Source organism: Engraulis encrasicolus, chromosome 18 (genome assembly GCF_034702125.1).
Source record: "Engraulis encrasicolus isolate BLACKSEA-1 chromosome 18, IST_EnEncr_1.0, whole genome shotgun sequence".
Lineage (NCBI taxonomy): Eukaryota > Metazoa > Chordata > Actinopteri > Clupeiformes > Engraulidae > Engraulis > Engraulis encrasicolus.
The window spans coordinates 36,143,056-36,165,555 of record NC_085874.1 but is presented as its reverse complement, the minus strand read 5'-3'; the positions used below and the strand labels follow the sequence as shown (position 1 = coordinate 36,165,555).

General features: G+C 44.6%; 1 protein-coding gene across 1 annotated transcript in view; it reads left to right on the top strand.

The window, feature by feature from the left end:
- The window catches only part of LOC134468224 (nesprin-2), a 270,548-nt gene that overhangs the window by 195,506 nt on the left and 52,542 nt on the right, over positions 1-22,500 (top strand). Inside the window, exons 90-98 of the mRNA XM_063222166.1 lie at positions 48-279; positions 487-669; positions 781-894; positions 1,233-1,387; positions 5,126-5,276; positions 6,495-6,589; positions 10,317-10,548; positions 13,735-13,947; positions 20,979-21,104. Coding sequence (XP_063078236.1) covers positions 48-279; positions 487-669; positions 781-894; positions 1,233-1,387; positions 5,126-5,276; positions 6,495-6,589; positions 10,317-10,548; positions 13,735-13,947; positions 20,979-21,104 — 1,501 coding nt within the window. The remainder of the gene's footprint in view (positions 1-47; positions 280-486; positions 670-780; positions 895-1,232; positions 1,388-5,125; positions 5,277-6,494; positions 6,590-10,316; positions 10,549-13,734; positions 13,948-20,978; positions 21,105-22,500) is intronic.

Below are 22,500 nucleotides of genomic sequence, written 5' to 3'. Positions count from 1 at the left end.
GTGCGTGAGATGTGACTACTGTGGGCCGCTGTCTTCTCATGTGACAGGTGGATGTCCGCAGTGCAGGCAGCCAGGGCCGAGCACCAGCAGAGCCAGGAGCTGCTGAAGGTGTGGCAGGAGTACAGCCGCCTGACGGGGGTCTGTGCACACCAGCTCACCCAGCTGTGGCAGCAGGCCCCTGGCCTGGCCGCCGCACCAGCAGGCCCCCCTGAGGACGGAGGAGTGGAGGAGGTGGATGACCCCATACAGCATGTCCAGTTCAGCCTACAGGCCATCAGTGTAAGAAACAACATGCACTTACATAAAGGAATGCTATGCAATGTTTTTTGGCATCATTGTACTTTAGAATATACTTAATATACACTGTAAAAACGTTGCAGCCAGTTTACGTTACGTAAAAAATGAAGTTGCCATTGTTTATAATGTATAGTATGCCAATAGGGTTTCTGACTGTAAAACACCCTTATTCTGTACATCATCCAACAGGAAATGGAACTGGGGATTGAGGTCTTGCAGACCAGTGTCAGTGATGTTCTGGAGGCAGCCAAGCTCCTGATTGGCCTGATAGAACCCCAAGGAGCTGCCATGGTCCAATCAGAAACAAGATTGTTGTCACGTGACATTGTTCACTTGGGCCAGGCACTGATTATGAGACGGGAGCAACTTCAGGTGAGCGGTGGTGATGATGGTTTGATGTTTGTGGACTATTCAGAAGGTTTGATTTCTAAGTACCTTCTATGTGTTCTCAAATAAAGTTAATTAAAATGTTATTTACTTTAGGGGGACCTGGATCAGCATCAGAACTTCAACAGCAGCCTTGAGTCTTTAGAGCTCCATCTAAGGGGCTACGAGAGTGGTCTTCTCAGACCCAACGCTAGCCTGGACAACGTAAAGGTGCCTCACCCAAGATGATGATACACTAGCTTTTTTAACTTTTTGAGCGATGATTCTGGGCAAAAACTACTCTTAAGTTTGATGATACACTAGCTTTTAACTTTTTAAGCAATGATTCTGGGCAAAAAGTACTCTAAAGATTTTATTTAGTCTTTTGATAACTACAGCACTAATCAAGAGAACTTGATGGATCAGCGGTAGACAACTCTCATTGATCAAGCTATAAGAAAATGTGTTATGATAATGATACCCAGTATCTATTTTTCTGTACCGTATGCAAAAACAATAGTAATCATATTATATTCATACCTTGTGGTTGGTCATTGTTTGGTCATCAGAGGGGTCTTCTGGAGCTGAGTGGCCATGCGCCTGACCTTGGCTCCCTGAATGAGCTGCAGGGTGGCCTGCGACTGACCGAGGCAGCTAAGGGGCGCCTCTCCTCCCTCAACGAGCAGTGGCTGCACATCTTCACCCAAGCCTCCGAGAGATACAGGTGAGACACTACAGGTCTACACGTAAGCCAACCTCCTAACATGGTTGGTCATACCAGAGACGCTTGATGACGAAGGGAGGGTTCATAAGGAGTTTCTTGCGGAATCAAATATGATGTAAGGTTCTAAGGTGCCATCAGGCCCGGAGTGGGCCCTGTAATCAGGCCGGGATTTTAATTCACATCTAGGCCACTTTGATATGGAAAATCGCTCACAATGCATTTTATTGGACTCATGTTTAAGTAGAGTATATTGTCAAGTTAACAGAAAACTTTAACTTTACAAAGTGTAGGCTAATTCAAATTGAAACAAATAGGCTATGACAAAAAAAAAGAAAAGCTATATTTGGTCAATCAAACTGCATTTGCCATCACAAAAAGTTCTCAACAACTTGCATGTATCTGTGGATGTGAGTGTGGTTTACTGTGGAGTCAGGCTCCATGTTCTGCTTGTCTGATGCTCCACATGCATGGTACTAATGTGCAATAGTCCCGTGGTGTTAGGCCCACATGTAGGCTATGTCTTGTCCTTACTTAAATCAGTCTTGTTCAGGGATGCAAAATGAATTTCAGATTCAATAACAATTGATATCCCCAATACATGGTTTTTTTTTCATTCTTATTAAATTGTATTTCTTTTAAAATAGGCTACCCATAATATGGCCATTTTAATGAATGCTTTTACAGTAGGCCTAATTACAGAAGGCCTATCCAAATCATTGCTTCGTTGCCAAGAACAGTTGACAAATACTGTTGACTTGGGAAAAAAACAATGACGACACGCCTTTGATGCGCAAAGCTGTTCGATGTCGGGTTGCCTACAAAAGACCGATGGCAGCAAGAAGTCACCCTGCATTTGTAGCCTTGCTTGAGCGTATTCTTGGACTCACACAGAGCCGTGAAGTTAGTAACGCCCGCTGAGATATCATATCAATTTATCCCCCCTCTCACATTCTCGTCGCAACTGTCACATCACCAAACGTTTTATTCACATTTCATTTGCAAACATTCATGCCAAGATTGTCGACTATTACTTGTGTTACTGGACTTCTTATTGAGCCTATTCACCTGCGCACTGCTGTCATGCTACTATATGTGGCCATTATTGATTCAAAACTTGTCGAGCTGATTGTGAGTTGCGTCAAGTAACATTCTTATTCCCTCCGACGTTTGAAAACTAACTGAAGCTTTCAAAAGGGTCATTACAAACCATTCAGATTGTTTATCGCGAGGCATTCCATGCAATGCTTGGGAGGGAGTAATGGCATGAGCTGTCACTTCACCTTTGCTTTCTTTAGTCCTACCTGCGCTTTGCTCTCTCTCTTGCTCGCTCTCTTTCCCCTTTTAATCGCTCGTTTGCTGTTCTTCAATGGTACAAATCGGGTTAAGCACACGCCACCGCGGTTCTCCAGTGCTCGCGCCATGTCTGGGCTCTCAAGTCGCTGTCAAATAACGCCAATTGCCACGAACTTAAAATATTATTTGAAGAAAGTAAAGATGAGTTGAATTATAACCCATACACTGTCTTGTTCCTATACGTTTCTGACTCCTCATTGCCGACTTCTCTTGTGGTTGAGGTAGTAGAAAGGGATGCATTTAATTTGACTATTTTAAGCTACACGCAGATTTACAGAAAGTGCACCTTTCTTCGCGCATTTCGCCGCGCATCCTCATGGACTCTTTGGTGCCTAGATGGTTGCACCTTAATAATCTGCTGTGGTGCTGCCGGTGGCTGCGCTGTCATGGTGAATATTTATGCAGACTACAAGTGACCATTGCATTCAGAATAACCCAAGTGAGAAAAATACTGAATTTAAAAATATTTCCTCATCGTCCAACGGGCCACACCCAAATTTTGGGCCGGGAAATCTCCCGATAGTTATAATGGCCACCCCGGCATTGGTGTGCCATATGGCTTCCATGTCCCTTTGGGCGTCAGACACACAAAGGCTGAACGGAACGGAGAGGAGATGAATGAGGTCTTTCTGCTTAGTTTCGGCCGGTGTGTTCTACTCTGCCTTTCACACTGACAGCGTCGGCGTGCGCGGCCAGTCCTGTTCAAAACCCCCCCACAGCCAAAGCTAGAGTGCTACTTTGCCATTCATTTGATCATCACGCTCGAGTTCTATTTTCCAAATGCAGCGCGGAGCGGAGCCGGCTCCCACGCCGCTGACACCCGACTACTTCCCGCCCAATTGGACCACTTAGGATGGCCGTCTGCGGGTAAAAATGGCACTTGGGGAGGTTTTTTGGGTAATTTTTGGGCATAGAAATGGGAGGGATTTTCTGCTTCTAGGCGGGTTTTGAGCATTTTTTGGGATGGAAATCATCAGTCTCATCTGGCAAACCTGATCTCCATTCAAAGGGCATGGTTGCCACAGAATGGCAGCTCAGAACCTTACATCATATTGATTCCACAAGAAACAACTTGAGGCGTCTTTTCCTTATCTATCATCTCTGATCATGCTGAAGTGATTTTTTTATCCTACACTTGAGAAGCATCACTATTTTCCTTGCATTCCAGACAATTCTTAGGAAGCTCTTTGCTGGAGATTTTGAAAGGTTTGCTTTTGCCAAGCTACATAGTGTTCCATCTGCACCATTGATTTTTAAACCTCAGCTGTCCCGCAAATCATTGGTGTCAAAGCAAACAATCTATTGCAGAAAATGAAGCATTCAAAGTTTTTTTTTACCTCTACAGTGAGGACCTTTTAGAAGGTTTTTAGAAGCCTCCCTGTTTGTTCTGGAAGGGCTCAGGCTTGTCATTTGTATCGTTCTTTTGAAATACTATTGGTTTCGAGTGTCTGGCTGTTAAAAAAGGCCTGTAGTATGAATGCTCCCTACATCATGTCAGTAATACACAGGAGTAAGCTCAATTCAATGTTTATTCACAGCAGGACATTTAAGAGGAGTATCTCTTTGACAAATACTGTTATAGGGCAATAACAAGAGTTTATTGCCCCTTCCTCACACTCAATTTCAATGCATTGAGAAGTTTCCCATTTAAAACGTTCAATATTATGCAATGATATTGCACTGCAGCCAATTTCCCTTTTTTTGCATTTATGTTTTGTGTGGTCTGGCCTACATCCATACGGAGAAATGACTCCTCAGCTGAGAGTCGTTTAAATTATTACATTAAAAGTGAATTAGACCATCAAACTCCAAGCTCGCAGCTCTGCCATTGGCCGAGCCAGGCATCTGTCATGATGGGCTCTCTGGAGTTTCCAGACCCTAATCCCAGAGAAAACAGCGCAGTTGAGATATACCGTAGTAATCTGGCAGATCTTACACAGTAGACGGGAGACTGCCTGTTAGATGACGCACTAGCCACGGCGCGGTAAGTCATTTCTTCAACATGGCTCTTGCCGTGTACTTTTCCACTCTGATTCAAGCGCTGGGAATTCTTCTTCTGGTACAGGAGATTTATGTATTTATTAGAATGCCTCACCCTGCGCTTCTCTCTGGTCGGCTTACAGCAGAATAACAGTTGCAGGCACCCACTGGCAACTATGTAAACACAATAAAGGTTATTTACAATCTCGACAAAGATTGAAAAAAAAAGTTTAAGGTCCTGTGCTGTGTGTTTTCAAAGCCGGCTGTAAATTAAAGATAGGAATTTGAATTATTGTATTGAATTTGATGGTAGATGCTGCCAAAATACGGCCCTTTTGTAGAAGTGTTGTACATTTGCTTTATTTTGCTTCTCTGTGTGTTCATGTGGTTTTTACACATGTCCAGGGAGTTGTATGCGGTGCAGCTGTCCAACCAGAGCTTTGAGCAGAGGTGTGAGGACTGGTTTGGGCTCCTGGAGAAGATGGAGGCAGAGCTGTTGGCCTCAGACGTGTGCGCCCTGCAGCCAGCCCTCCGCGATCAGCTGACTCAGCATCAGGTGACTTGCTGTAGTCATCCAGTAGTAGTAGTGGTAGTGGTAGTGGTAGTAGTGGTGGTATTAGTCATAGTAGTAGTGGTGATAGTAGTCATAGTAGTATTCGTAGTAGTATTCGTAGTAGTAGTAGTAGTAGTAGTAGCCATAGCATCAGTTGTGATAGCAGTAGTAGTCTGTAATAGTAATTGTCTAATATGTCCTGTATTAATTGATCATCCTGCGAGGCCTACTACGGGTCGTACTAGTAGTAGTAGTAGTAGTAGTAGTCGTAGTATCATTTGTGGTAGCAGTGGTAGCCTAATAACATGTCCTGTATTTATTGATTATTCAGCCAGGCCTCTAAGAGCAGGCCTATCAGTATCAGGTGACTCACTTGCACACTTCAGGGAGCGGGAACAGATGGCAAATGGTCACATCTTAGTCCAGATCAGAGTAAAACAACTTTGCACCGCATTTCCATTCTATTTCATTCATTTCAGTGATTGCTTGTGATATCACAATTGTGTACAGTGATGTCCTTTATTTGTCATGTAGTATTTATGTATTGTCTAGCTAGCCCCACTTGTAATGTCAGCTCAGCCAGCCTTAGCTGTCCTATTCAGAAAGAGAGGGGAAAACAGATAAAGCAATGTCACGTCTTAGACCAGAGTCATCAGAATCGCATGGAAAATCTTGCTACTTGCTCTTACTGCAAATGACTTGCACAGCAGTTCCATTTCCTGTCTTTCAAAATGAGTTGGAGGCCATTCGCATGTGTTCTCCTTTTAAAACACCTGGAGAACACGTAGGTTACATTTTCACCTATTCAAATTTGTTTGAATGGTGACTCCATTTGCCTTAATTCAAAATTACTTGCAGAGATTCTACAGTTGTGTTTTTTTTATTATGCAGGACACAGACTGCATGGACTTTCCCACTTTTAAATCCTGAGGTCGTTAAAAAAGGACTAACACTCTGTTTTTTTTCTTAATTTCCCCAATGCTAATGTAAAACAAACACACGAATCTGCATGTTGCAAAGGGGAGTAGAGTTGCACTGCCAGGACTCGGACCCCAACCTTCTGGGTAGTACACTGGGGCTCTGACCGCTATACCGCTATAAGAGCCAGGCTCAGTGGCATGACAGTCAGTTTGCTCTGGAAATAAGTTCACAATGTTATTCTGTAGTACCCAAAATATGACCTTTTGGCCTTATATTACTTATTGGTCCCTCTCCCTGTAGAAGCTGAAGATCGAGATGTTTGGTGGCCACCAGCTCCTCCAGTCAGTGGTGAAGGAGGCCCTGCAGCTTCTGGACAGCGGACCTACAGGGAACAGGTGAGCCAGAGATATTATAGAGAGAGATACTTGGATAACACTTTACTTGACCCCGGTGTCATAAGCATGTCATTACCGTGTCATAATAGTGTCATAATAGTGTTATGCACGTGTCATAAACATTATGTCCCTGTCATAAACATTTTATGACTGTCGACCTTCAGTGACATTCGGTTATGGCAAAGACAGATTCTGGTACTTTTCCGGTATCCATGTGATGTTGGGTGAACGCCCCTTTAGAGAGACTCTCGGTTAGGAGACCTTTGGAGTCTTGAGGTTGAGAATAAATGGATGTTGGTTATGATTATGTCCTCTTTTGAAAGTCGCTTTGGTTATAAAGCGTCTGCCGAATGCAATGTGATGTAATGTAATGTATTGTAAAATGGAGTACCCTTAGCGCTGTAGATGGCGGTAGCGCATTTCTTGTGCAAACACCTCAAAAAGAGAAGAGGAAGGAGGGGACAACGCCCCCTTAGGAGACCCAACTTCAGCACACTCTTTTGCATTGGGTGGGCGGGGTTTGAATCATCTTTATTAATCTACCGTACACTCTTTGGGTGAGCTGCTGGCGAACAGGCCAACAGGGCTGGGCTGCATCCAGTGGTGGTCCTACAATGAGTTGTAACCCCGGGCGACACCCCCTCTGACGCCCCGGCTGGCCGACAGGGCTGGGGTGCCTCCAGTGGTGGTCCTACACTGTGTTGTGACCCCGCCCGGACGACACCCCCTCCGACACCCCGCCCCTTTTGTGGTGGCCCCGCCCCCGGCAATTGTATATAACTGACGGAACAAAAACCAACAATAGTTATGTTATTATCACAACAATGTGATAATAGTGTAGAAGTAATACTTTTTAATTATTTTCAACATGTTTCTAACTATTTTAACATGTTTATAGTGATTTTTGCAATGTCATTTTGGGGCCAGGGTTTCCCAATGTTTCGTGATGGCTTCGGCCGCCGAAGGTGTTGTGTCACTAGGAGGCAACCTGGCTAGTACATTGGAGCTAAACTCTTGATTGTTCTGGGACATTCTAACTGACAACCCCCCCCCCCCCCCCCCCCCCCCCCCCCCCCCAGTGGGATTGGTTTTGGTTACAGGGAATTTTCCCGGTGGGCCGACAGTCCTTGGGGGCCCATACTGTCGTTGATGTTGTTGTTTTCCTGGAGATAGGGGCACAATTTTGACGGAGAGCCCCATTGTTCCATCTTCAATATAGCCAATGGAGTCAGGCAATATTAGAGAGGCCTGTGTCTGTGTTAGGGGCCGGGCCCGGCCTATGCCAAAAATGCCGGGCCATTTTTCAGTGCCAGTCCAGCCTTGTTTGAAGGGTTTTAGGTCAAAATCTTGTGTATTATGGCCAGCTGTGATATAATAGGTTTAAGAATGTGGTGCTGTAATAGAGGGGTTACAGGGTCAAGTCCCAGATCGGTGGGAGGAATTGGGTCAGAAAAGTAAGTGAATGATGTCATTCTTGATGTGTTATTTTGTGAACTACTTCAGCCATTAAGCCCCTTTGTGCAGAGCCTCTGTAATAATCTTATTGTCACCAGCATTGTAATGATACTTAACCCATTTTAGCCTGATGAATCGTATATGTTGCTTAACCTTTGGTGCCTGGAGACACATATACGCAGCATTCAGGCTCTTGAGATTTTAGCTTTTTAAATAAAAATGTGTTACAGCTGAATGAACACATTCTAATACAAGATGAGGGCCCTATGTTTAATATGCAATAGAGGCTAAGATATTTAGGTTTTTATAGGCTTAGGGCAACTTTCCCAACAAGGGCTCGCAGCAGGCGTTTTTTGCAGGTGCTTTAGGCATCATTGGGTTAATCACTTGGTAATGTCCTGTTAGCTATGTTGTTACAATGTAGTTGGCGGGACCTTTTGCATAAAGACACTAGGTTGCAATGATTTGTCAGAATCAAAATTAATTGCATGAAGCACCTTTAAATCAGCCTGGTCCTGACCATCCCATAATACTACCATTTCCATTTCGTATTCATGGTCTGGACTTTGTCTGATCTGACGCGATTGCAGGAAGCAGGAAGGGCATTTTCGGAAAAATCAGGATTTAAGTTGTTGGACGTCTATCTATGGCGATGTAGGACCGTTTAACAGACAGTTACTCAGAATTGGCAATACCAGTCAATAGCAATATTGGCATCAATTAACGCAATTGACACCAACATGACTTTAGCAGCAGATTAATGTCATTGGCTATTGAGTCAGAATATCAACAGTGTTTTTGAACAATTGTTACTATTACTTATCTGTTACTTAATCAGTGGTCTCTACTTAAAGAGGTTTAAGAGGTCAATGATGAGAGCCCAGTACAATCAAAATAGATCAATAGAACAAGTTCAAGAGCTGCTGGCATATCAATGTGATTAATATTGAATTAGGTCATACTACAGTGCCCACCATAAGACAGTTAATTCACCCACCTGACTGACTATAGTTTGACCTACTACAGCACTCACCATCCCCCTCTCCATCAAAAAACAACAGTAACTTCTCCATTACATGCACCGTTTTTTCCCAGGTGCCCTTCACCTTAAAATGGGATTAAAGTGGGAGCATGATCAAAGCAAGTGCACGTTTTTGATACAGTATGTCTGATGAGTTCATGGCCGGATTAAGATGGCCTGGGGCCCCTAGGCTACAGGTTGTTGTGGGGCCCCCGGAAGGCAAATTTCATAACAAATGTACATAGACAGTGTCATATTACAAGCTAGGAATTCAGGATAACGTATCTACCAACTGTACTCAACATGACACATGATGTTTTTCAATATCACATCCTGTCACAATTCTGCTGGTAGGTGGGGGCCCCTAGGCTGCAGCCATATCTAACCTGTGCATTTATCCTGCCCTGGATGTGTTCACTCCTGCAGGCTTGTTCATGATGGGAGGCAATTCAACATTGAGGCTTTTGGCCTGCCATGCATGCATTCTTTCCACATATACTTTGTACTTAGTCATAGGGCATCACGCTTTAGCAGTACCGGTACCTCAGAAACAGGTGAGGAGAGATTGATAGAGGAGGATACTATGTGAATGGAGAGAGTCTTGAGAAATGGTGGAGGATGGGAGGGTAGGACATTCATTTTATTCAAATTGATTCGGATGGTCAGGCCGACTCTGAGTCAGGCAAAACATAGTGTGCGCTCTCTCTCTCTCTCTCTCTCTCTCTCTCTCTCTCTCTCTCTCTCTCTCTCTCTCTCTCTCTCTCTCTCTCTCTCTCTCTCTCTCTCTCTCTCTCTCTCTCTCTCTCTCTCTCTCTCTCTCGTCACAATACAATCTGAGATTGGAACGGATGCAGTCTTCACAATCTTTTCTACAGGGTCAGTTGGTCAAAGGGGCAGTGATCGGCTAAACTTCTTTTAACCTCTTATGAAAGTGGCTTTTGTCTCTGAAACAAGTAGTTCAGTGCTTTTCCACTGGGGCCATTTGGGGACAGTAGTTAATGTGAAGCAGACCAACTTCCAGCTACAGCAGAAAGCTTTCACAGACTGCAGTGTGTTCTGTTACAATGTCCTTTGAAAATCCTTTCTTCCCTTTCCATTAACACCTTAATGGGGTGATGATTGGGCTTCGCACTTGTGGTTTACAGATTCGAAAGGTGCTGCATTGTAGATCATGTGTGTGTGTGTGCGTGTGCGTGTGCGTGCGTGCATGCGCACGTGCGTGTGTTCCTTTTCCTCCACTGTCGTCATTAGCAACGCCCTGGTCATGAAGCTGACCGGGCGACAGGAGCGCTGGCAGGAGGCTCTCCGATTGGCCCAGAGCCGTGGCACTCTGCTGCAGAGGCTCCTGGGACAGTGGAGGCTGCTGACCAGCGGTCAGAGGCGGCTGTGGAGGATGCTGAACGACCTGGAACCCCTCCTGCCCCCTGCTGGTCTGGCTGCCTGCAGTCTCCATCAGCTCCGCAGTGTCATCCAGGACTTTGAGGTTGGCTTCTATTAGTAACTAGACTGCCTGTGCAGTCGCCTTCGACTGCTTAAGGTATATCCCCGAAACACAACGCTTCCAGTCCCCCATCATTCCTACCACTCCCGTCCACCTTTTCATAAACGTATATGATAAATACAAAATATTAAAGAAATATATTTAATATCTATACATAGATCAATGACGTGCATAGGCTTAAAACCAAATGACTATTGTGAAAATGAAGCAAAAAATGGGGCAAATGGTAACACTGTTTTAATGGTTCACTATTACAGTGAATATACCACATTAGGTACAGTGTAATAACCATTTTAACAATATTTAATACCATGTAATACCAGTGTAACACATCATGTATTTTTGTGTAAGTGGTATTACATGGTATTGCATATTGTTACACTGGTATTACACTAGTATTACATGGTATTAAATACTGTACACTGGTTATTACACTGTACCTGGTATTGCATTTTGTTACACTGGTATTACACTAGTATTACATGGTATTAAATATTGTTACACTGTACCTAATATGGTAGATTCACTGAAATGGTGAACTGTTAAAATAAGGTAGTGCCGGGCAAATCAATCCACCCAGTCAGAAGTTATGGGCCAAATAAAAATTCCGCCATTTTGAAACTGTTGACCTCCAAACTCAAATCAGTTCATAAACCTACCCTAGAGCATTAACACACCAAATCTGGGACAAATCCATCCGACTGGTCAGAAGTTATGAGCCAAACAAAAATTCGGCCATCTTGAATTCAGCCATCTTGAAAGTGTTGGCCTCCAAACTCGAATAAGTTCATGAACCTACCCTAGAGCATTAACACACCAAATCTGTGAGAAATCCATCCGACTGGTCAGAAGTTATGAGCCAAACAAAAATTCGGCCATCTTGAATTCAGCCATCTTGAAAGTGTTGGCCTCCAAACTCAAATAAGTTCATGAACCTACCCTAGAGCATTAACACACCAAATCTGGGAGAAATCCATCCACCCAGTCAGAAGTTATGGGCCAAACAAAAATTCGGCCATCTTGAATTCAGCCATCTTGAAAGTGTTGACCTCCAAACTCGAATCAGTTCATGAACCTGCCCTAGAGCATTCACCCAAAAAATCTGGGACAAATCCAAACATCCGTTCAAAAGTTATCGCGTTAACACGAAAGACCTTACGCGGCGGACGCGGCGGACGCGGCGGACGCGGCGGACGCGGCGGACGTGGCGGCGGTGCACGCAAAACCATTACATCCCCGACGCTCCGCGTTTCGGGGATATAATGATATACCTACTGTATAATATATTGAACCTTAGCACCTGGTTGTAGCAAATCCATAATCAGACACCGTTTTGAGGTTGTTCGCTCCTAGTAAGTTAGATTGTTAAATCATAACATTTTTAAAGCATTACATTGTGAATCATTTTTTTAAACATTCAGGAAGATTGGGGGGCATTCCAGATATTATTCTGACAATTAATTGAACTAGCTGATCCCTTGGTAAATACTGTAGATAATTACTGACATCACCTGAGTTGAGGACATAGGCAGAAGATATACATGGTAGAAGTTTCTGAGAGGAGTTTGTCCCCCTCTGCTACAATTTACACATTGTTAATAGTTTATGAAGTCATTGAATGTTCATAAATGATTTAATTATTAACTCTTTATATTATATATCATTTATAAACACTCTCATAAATAAAGGTACAGAACCCGTCGCTGTGGCAGTATACTACTGAGAGAGTACCCCTGATACTATGGTTGGTTTCTATCTAATGATACTGAAGATTAACGCCTTCCAATAGCCACTCCCAGAAAGCATTGTTTGTGGTTAGTTACATAAGTCTTAGTACACACTGGGCCCACAGTGGCCTTCCCCCTCTCTCTCCCACTCATTTCCGATCACACTCTCACGCTGTCCTATCCTAAATAAAAGCACAAAAGCCCAAAACAATATCTAAAAAAAGTCTTTGTACAAACGCCTCATGATTTATCAACAATTGTTCTTACATTGCTCAATTATTATTTTGTACTAAAGAGTTTAGTTGTAGACAACTGCCATTCTTTTTGCAGATGTTTTGGCTGTGCAGTAGAAGAGTGAAAAGTGAATGCAGGTTGTTGTAACTGTTTTGCACATTTGTATGCCTGACTATCTTTTTTTGATGTTTACTTGCTACAGTTCATTCATTCATTCATTCATTCATTCATTCATTCATTCATTCATTCATTCATTCATTCATTCATTCATTCATCCATCCATTCATTCAGTACAGTTTGTACAGTTCTCTTTTGACCAAGATGGCTGATGACAGATACAGTGTAAACCATTAATAATTAAGTGCTGACTGACATCAGCAGACAGTGATGGCAATGGGCAGCTAGATTGTGGACATAGATACACATGCCAGATGGCATTAATGAGAATACAGACAGACAGCAGATGGATCTACAGTAGATGTGATTTTAATGAATTATTAATTAATTACAGTATATCCACTCTGTTTTTTTGAAAACGTAACCAGAAAAGAAGTATCTGAAGTGTTAGATAAGTCTTCTTAAATATAATTGTTTCATTGTGGATAGCCTTTTGCTTCTAATTCAACAAACCCGTACATATCCAGTACAATTGAAAACATGGATAAGCCTCAAGTTTTAGTTTCCCACTTGCCCATCACTTTAGAAAGGGTTGGAATGATTTTGATTCGACCCAGTGAAATAATTGATCAAACAGTCCTTATGTGCTCTTTTGAGTGTTGCTTAGGATGGAAGTGTCTGCTAAATGTAAATAGAATGTTTAGCCACTGAAAATCTTCATCTCCTACTTGCTAGAGCAGTGCTTCTCAACCTTTTTTGAAGAAACACCCCCTTGGCCTCGTCACAAGCCTCTTAACGTCCCCTTGACATCATCATAAGACTGACAACGCCCCCCGTATTACTGCAAAAAATGAAATGGACGACTAATGCCCCTCAATGGCAACTAAGCACCACCCCTTTTCAGCTGTATCCTTCTCAACCCCCCCCCCCCCCCCCCCCCCGCGCCCCCCCCCCCCCAGGGCTCTCCAACGCTCCCTGGGGGGCTGTACCGCCCCCGTTGAGAAACACTGTGCTAGAATATGTATGTCCTCTTTGAATGTCACTTTGGATAAACATGACGGCCTCTCTTATGTGTTTATCTGATCCCCAGTGGGCACAGAGGGAACTGCAGCAGCACCAGGTGCTCTATGCACAGGTTCTGGAGGCGGGAAGGGAGCTTGTGTCCCGGTTGGACGGCCAGCAGAGCCACCCACAAGCACCTCAGAGACACATGCGGGACGACCTGGACATCCTCCGGAAGGCCTGGGAGGACACGCAAAGGCTGCTGGGAGCCCGCAAGGCCCTGGCCGAATCAGTCATACTGGTAAAGAAAAAATATATATTGCCCTCTTCTGTCCACTCTTCTCATGCTGGCTGTGGTTTGTGTGCAAACATGCGTTACTAGCCTAGTAACAGGACTCTAAACTAACTTTTTTTGACACCAGCCAAAATGGTTTGTGGATGTTAATCTTACTAGCCAAGCACACACTCACTACAGTAATTGGTCAAAGTCGCTGGTAAGTTGGTCTTTCTACGAGCCATACTGATATTTCACCAGCTTTTGGCCGGTTGGCTGGTGTTAATCCCTTGTCGCAGCGCCTATGTTATAACCTTACTGTCACCAAAATTGCAATGGCTATGTCTTAATCTGTTACTTAAGGCTCTCTTCATAGTCATAGCAATGTTGTTATGATGTAGTTGAGCATTTTCAGCAAATAGTGAATAGGCCCGCCGGCAACCCCATCTGCACTAAGAGGCTACTTTAGAGCCCTGCCTAGTAAACTAGAAGAACCAGCCTAGCGGCAAAAACATTTTTTTTCCTATCGAGTTCTGATTTGAGTTAAGATGTTCATGTTACTCTGGCCCAGTGGTGTAGTCTAGGTAGAACACGGGTATACGGAGTATACCCACTTCTAAATTTCAGGGATTTCAGTATACCTACTTAAAATTGATTGATCCATTATTTAGAATAGCACAAATATATACAGTATGCCCACTTAAAAAAATGCTCAAATATACAGTATACCCACCATAAAAAGTAGACTACACTACTGCTCTGGCCAGGCTGCAAACACACAGTTTGTGTAAAGCTGTGGATGTGTAGATGAGCTATGGAGTATGCACAATCGCTCCTCTTGATTAGAATAAAGCTCGAGAGTGCATGTCTCAATGAATTACATCCCAATCATCATAGCCTTGATATGATAACGCATTCTGCCTAAAACATGTGCAGTTTCATCCAGTAATCCTGATGTTACTAATCCAAATATTGATAACGAGCTGTCTAAACGCAAGGCTGTAATAATCAATCAACCCAATTATTTTACTGCATAGCATGACAGCAGTGGGTGATTTTTTACTGGAGCTTTTATTAGATGAGGAGAGACGTTGTTGATGTTAAAGCTGTTCTTCTCAAGCTGTTGCCACCATCCCGTTCTCAGACAGATTAATATACAATACATTGTACATCGGGATTAGAGTAGCCGTCTGGTCATATATCCTGTATGGATATAATATATCTCAATCAATGAAAGTAATTTGAAAAAAAGATGGTTTTAGCCTCAATGTTAATGTTGAGGTGGCACGGTATTTAAAGTTTGTGTTAAAGGTTCCTGTTTTGATCTTTGCCTTCATCATTTTCTCCATACCATACACATGGTAGACCACGCGCGTGCACACACACACACACACACACACACACACACACACACACACACACACACACACACACACACACACACACACACACACACACACACACACACACACACACACACACACACACACACACACACACACACACACACACACCAGAGCACAATAACATTCACATAGACACATGCATGCACACACACACACACACACACACACACACACACACACACACACACACACACACACACACACACACACACACACACACACACACACACACACACACACACACACACACACACAAAAACAACACGAGACACACAAAAAGACATCTCTGTGGATTGACACTCTATGTGATTACTGGCGACACCTTTTCCCCTTTCTATCCCTGACCCTGCCAAGGCCCTTTGTGGATCTGCAGCAGGAGGTGGTTAGAGGAGCTCAGTCAGGGGTGAGGAGGGTGGGTGGGTGTGTGTGTTTGGGGGGGGTAATCACAGGAGGGGTGGGGTGGGAGGAGGGAGGGCTAGTAGGGGAGGGTGGGGGTGAAGGGATCGCTGGGGAGTGGTGAGGAGCACTGGAGTTGGTTAGAAGAGCTCAGTCAGGGGTGAGGAGGGCGAGTGGTGGGGATGAGGAGCGCTGGGTGGAGATGAGGAGGGGCTGGGGAGGGTGGGGAACGCTGGATGGGAGGTGAAAGAAGTGCTGGGTGGGGGTTGAAAGGAGGGCTGGGGAAGATGAGGGGCGCTGGGAAGGGGTGAGGGGCACGGGGAAGGGGTGAGGAGCACCGAGGAGGTGTTGAGGAGCATTGAGGAGGTGTTGAGGAGCATTGAGGAGGTGTTGAGGAGCACTGAGAAGAGGTGAGGAGCGCTGAGGAGGTGTTGAGGAGCACTGAGGAGGGGTGAGGAGGGTTGGGGAAGGGGTGAGGACCACTGAGGAGGGGTGATTAGTACTGAGGAGGGGTGAGGAGGGTTGGGGAAGGGTGAGGTGTACTGAGGGGTAGGGGGTAGTGGAGGGAGTACTGGAGGTTGAAGCCAGGGAGTGCTGGTGAGGACATTGGCTGGGTCAACAATGGCATACCGGTGAGGAGATGGCGAGGGGGTGAAGGATGGGTGAAGGATGGGTGGATGATGGAGGAGGGTGGGTCGGTATGGGGAGGGATACAACGAGGGGGTTTGGGTGAGGTCAGGGATATGGGTGAGGCAAGGAGAAGATGAGTGTGTGTGTGTGTGTGTGTGTGTGTGTGTGTGTGTGTGTGTGTGTGTGTGTGTGTGTGTGTGTGTGTGTGTGTGTGTGTGTGTGTGTGTGTGTGTGTGTGTGTGTGTGTGAGAGAGAGGATGGGGGGGGGGGATGGGTGATGATGATGAGAGGGTAACAGACGGCCTTTTTGAGCTAATGGCCTCCACACTGAGAGGAGGCCCCATTTTTTGCTTTGCTCAACTCTGCACTCTGTGCTCTGCTCTGCTCTGACCTACTTTGGCCACCCATCCCATTACAGTAGGCTAACACTACACTACACTACAGTACACTACAGTGTACGCTCCTCCTCCCCCCTCCACCCCCCTCCTCCACTCTCTCCGCTCCGCTCTGCGCTGTGCTGCGCTGCGCTGCCCCTGCAAATGCCAGGCAGCAGAGGATGAAAGATCAGCTCCGTAATCTTGCCAGGATGGATGTACACATATGGGTCAGCTGGCCTAACTCTCACACATGCTGCACTGTAGAGCGAGAGAGGAGATGAGGGGTGGTGTGGGGTGGGATGATGTGGTGTAGTGTTAATGGTGTGGGGTGGTGGTGGTGGGGGGGGGGTATTAAGAGCTACCTCCACACCCTCTGCTTTACCATGTGGGATGACATACATTTTGGACTGTCACGCAATACCATGTCCAAAACAAAGGGTACTGTAACTGTTGTCCATTCCAGACTGACAGACGAGGTGTCGTTGTCTATGACGGTTTACCGTTTCAAGTGTGATTGGTCAAAATGGTCTCAACCTCATACCAGTCCAGTGGTGTAGTCTACATAGAACGCGGGTATACGGAGTATACCTACTTCAAATTTTCAGGGATTTCAGTATACCCACTTGAAATTGATTGATCCATTGTTTAGAATGCACAAATATATACAGTATACCCACTTCAAAAAATGCTCAAATGTACAGTATACCCACAAGCAGGTAATTGGAGTGCTTCTGGGTCTTCACCCTTTTTCCTTGGTGCTCATCAGTGTAGGGGCTCTCAAACTTGGTCCAGGAAGACAGATGCTAAGGCACTCAAGGTTACCATGGTAGCCAAATAAAAAAGTAAAAAAAAATTGCAACCTTGAGTGCCTCAGCATCTGTCTTCCTGTACAGTATGCCCACCATAAACAAAGTACACTACACCACTGTACCAGTCTGTCACTAACAGATATCCTTGATGTTGTGAAATCTTGTAGAGCAAGTGGGAGAAGTCGGAAGTTAACTCCTTTGCGCAGAGCCTCTGTTCTAACCTTATTGTCGCCAAAATTGTAATGTCCTAGTCTTAATTCGTTACGTAGCCCCTTAAAGGGGTATGCCACTATTTTTGGGGCTTAATACAGTTAAAATCGTTGGCTGGGGTTTATAAAGGTGGTTAAGTGTCTTATTTTTAATGTGAAGCGTTGTCTTGCTTTAAGACAAGTTAAAAGAGGGTGTATGTCGCTAAGCTAGTGAGCATGCTACACAGATCCATTGACTTTCACTAGCTTAGCGACATGCTCCCTCTTTTAACTTGTCTTAAAGCAAGACAACGGCTTACATGAAAAATAATACACTTCACCACCTTTATAAACCCTGGCCATCGATTTTAGCTGTAATAAGCTCCAAAATAGTGGCATATCCCTTTAATGCACGCCGTACCTCCTGAGGCACGGTGTAATAGACATTGAAAGTTAACTACTATAGTACTACACTGCTATGACAGTGCACAGGGCCTTTAGTAATACATTACGACTTGGTCAATGCCATGCTGGTAACGGCTCATTTATAATGCCATGTATTAAGGGGTTAAGGGTATTTTTTGTGATGTACAGTAGTTTCAGAAAAGAATGAATAGGCCTGCCGTGCCGGCGCGTCCATCTGCACAAAGAAGCTACACAAGTCTGTAAATATTCTGAACTGTAAGGAAAAGCTAAAGGTCTGCAACATTGTTCGATTCTTTTTCACTTGAGGGACAACACCGGAGCAGCATAGATGTAATTCTTTGTGTTTTTTATTATTTAAGTGCACAACATGACTAACATTCCGATGGTTAGACCATCTTCATCAGAGTCCACTCTGTAAGTGGATGAGGTTTGATGTTAAGACCGTGAAGTCTGTGAATATTGGCAAGCTGAGCTGTGAGGATGAGAGGGTGTTATTTGGATGCCGTTGCATGTCAAGACCCCAGGGTTTAAGGGGTGTAGATGTGTTTTTTTTTTTGCAACAGCAGCAGGGTAATGACGGATTAGATTAATCCCGTCTGTTACATTAACACCCAAAGAAAACGGCCTCAGAATAAATGAACTTTGACCACATTTGGTGTTACAGGCTTGTGAGTATCGACACAGGCTCTATTTTTTTCAAACCATGTTTTATTCTTATTTTATTTCTTTTGATCATCCTACATGTTAGAAGCAAAATTGCACCTCATAGGGAATAACAGAGAGAAGCTCTGCTCCTCGAAATGTCGTTAAGCACTATAGGAAGGGGGAGGCAACACAAAATTCAAAATTATCATTCATATTTTACAACCTCAGAAACCAATGAAATGATATTTCAATTAGGTGCTGTTTTTAGAGTGCCTGTACATATTTCTACCCGTCAAACCCAGGTCATCAAAAAAAAAGAAATCTGAGCAGCTGTCAGACAAAGAAAGACACACCTTCCCATTACTCAGCACCTGATTGGTTCATTCATGAGGCTTGAAATGAACCCACTAGGGTGACATCACTGTTTACAAGTTGGGCTTGGTCGGTGGTAACAGAGGGCCCAGCGCGGCGTGACGGACACAAGCTGAAACCCGTCGCCCCTTTTCCGCTGCAGCAAGTGCTACAGAGCCGGCTAAAGCGCCTGGAGCCTGCACATGAAAGCGCTCCAAAGCAAACACTTTTTGTCAGTCCCGCTGGACGGGAAATCCCACAGCACAACAGTCCAGGTCAGATCGCGGCCCGTGATACAGAGGCCTGACAGCAGCAAGCAGCTTCAATACCAAAATAGAACCAGCTACGTAGTGTAGCATACATCACAGCTGTCCATGGGTGGATTCCAATATGCGGACCCCCGTCTTCCCTTGCTCACTTGCCTCCTCGTGATCTCCTGATGACGTCACCGACAATAACATGGTATTTCAATATCTCACAAAAGCTGAACTCTAATGTCATTTTCTCATTTGCAAAACGGTATGGTGAATGAAGAATAGTCCCCCAGAAATTGTTGCGGCTAGACTGACAGCAGGGTAACTTAATTGTTTTCTCCATGGAGGGAGGGGTCAACGAAACGCAAGGCCACAAGCACAGATCGAGGACGGAATCCGCATATTGGAATTAACCCAATGAGTCTGCTATATCTGACTGCCTTTATGCCTGTCTGCGATGTGACTAGCCGCAAGAAAACAGGCCACAAGTAGGCCCAGGCAAAACTGAGAAAGTCGCAAATAATAATCCCATTTTTGGGTGGATTGTAACACCCACCAACGTAATAACTTCCCACCAACGTAATAACCCTGCCAACGTAATAAAAAAGTGTGCAGTTCAGACGTAATAGCCAGACCAGCGTATTAATGTCCTGCCAACGTAATAATTGTTGCCTTCTGCCAACGTAATACACAGCTCTTACATTTTGAGGTCTTAAATTTTGTTACATTTTGTCCCACCAATGTAATAAATTTGATCATTTTCTTAGTAGATTCCACTAGGCAGTACGTTTTAATTTGTATTGAAGGGGCCAAGACATTTCAGGATTTCTGTGTTCCTCAATGACATTAGTCACACATATCAGTCAATGTCTGTCCATCCGCCTGTGTCAGTCAATGTGCCTGTCTGTCTGTCTGTCTGTCTGTCTGTCTGTCTGTCTGTCTGTCTGTCTGTCTGTCTGTCTGTCTGTATGTCTGTATGTCTGTATGTGTGTCTGTATGCCAAACTGTCTGTATGTCTGTGTCTAAAAGCCAGTCAATATGTCTTTTGGACTGTCCGTCTGTACATCTGTGTCTGAATATCAATCTGTCAATCAATCATAATGTCAGTCTCCCTTCCTGTCAGTTGGTCCATGGGTCATTCAGTCAACCACCCAGTAGGCCTACCATTTACTCACCATCGAGCAGGCAGCCTGTTGTTTATCACAATTTTGCCTCTAACAGTTGTCAAAGCTGTCATCCAAGTTTGTTGGTTGTTCGCTGACGGGAAATTCAAAATTCAATTTATTTTAATGAATGTCTGCACTTCAGGCACAAAGGTTACTTTTTGTTGAGCTGCATAATACCTCATTCATTACACCAGTATTCTGAGTTTTGTGGTGTGCTTGATGATCATCTGTTTACAGTTGTGAGTTTCTCTGAACTTTTTTAGTTTATCATTATTATTATTATTATGTTATTATTGTGAAACTTTATTATTTTATAATTTAAGGATTGTTGTTAGGTAGCTCCTTGTAATTTCTTTAGGCTACTGTACTTCTAATTCTGCCCCTCGGCTTGTTTGTCTGTTGGTCTTTAGACATGGAAGCACTGTGAGGCAGGACTAGCCGACGGCGCACAAAAGCTGGAAGAGATCAAAGCCAGACTGGAGCAGCCGCTGCCAGAGAATCTTGAGGAGTTGCAAAAGGAGGAGAGTCTCTCCAAGGTGAATGCCTGTCTGCTCTGAGGACCTTGTGTCCTCTTTGGGCTTTGGTGTGTGTGTGTGTGTGTGTGTGTGTGTGTGTGTGTGTGTGTGTGTGTGTGTGTGTGTGTGTGTGTGTGTGTGTGTGTGTGTGTGTGTGTGTGTGTGTGTGTGTGTGTGTGTGTGTCTGTGTGCGTGCGTGCGTGCGTGCGTGCGTGCGTGCGTGCGTGTGTGTATGTGTGTCAAGGACATTTTCCATGCATGTTTGTTTCAGGTTGTGTGTGAGAATGTCTTTGGTCATTTGTCTAAAGCAGGGGGTTCAAATTCAAATTCACAGTGGGCCAAAATCAAAATCTGGGATGAAGTCATGGGCCGAATTCAATATCTATTAAAAAGTGTACTGAAAGTGTTCATAAAGGACACACATTTAAGACTAGGCAAATAAGGCATTCCCATCATATATAGACTACTGTATTATTTATGCTATCTTATACTGTACTTCTATTTGCTAGTATGTGCAGTCACGCTAACCTGGACCCACACATAATTGTTGTGATGCCCAAAGTTTTGCCTTCAAGTGATATTTTCTATGTTACTGTAATGTGTGTATGTGGGCCAGCTGTAACACACATTTGAAATGATCTCGCGGGCCAAATAAAATGGCTCGGCGGGCCAAATAAAATGGCTCGGCGGGCCAAATTTGGCCCCCTGGCCTCAGTTTGACATCCCTGGTCTAAAGCAATCCCACTGTGAGTGTTATTGCATCGTTGCCATTGTTTTGAACATGCAAACAAAAAAGGCCCCACTCGAAAAGCAAGAGAAAGAGAGTGGCCCGCCAGCACTGTTGCCAGATGTGTCTGATCAAATCCCGCCCAAAAGGAGCTCAAAAACCGCCTGGAGCCGCTAAAATTCCGCCCAATTTGAAGAAATTGCATTGATTCCTATGGGCATAAAGCTACAAAAGAAAAAAAAAGCCAAATGGCCGTTCCACTTTTTACCCGCAGACAGCTATCCCAAGCAGCCCAAGTGGGCGGGTAAGCGCCCAATCTGGCAACACGGGTGGCCAGCACTGCTTCCTCAGCCACTCCAGTTGTGGTCTCTGTGATGATAATGAGCAGCTTTCATTCAAACGGCTTGACAACGGACTGAGCTTCATCTCTCTGGAGATGATGATGATAATGGTGATGATCGAATCAGAGCCTCCCTTCAGTGGCAGCTGAGTTAATCTACTGGGCTGGGCAGCACTGATCAAAACCAGCAGCTTGGCTGACGGCCGGGCGGGCAGGACAGGCAAGCGCTTTCAGGGCGCCCAAGTTCATTATCTCTGAGTGTGTGTGTGTGTGTGTGTGTGTGTGTGTGTGTGTGTGTGTGTGTGTGTGTGTGTGTGTGTGTGTGTGTGTGTGTGTGTGTGTGTGTGTGT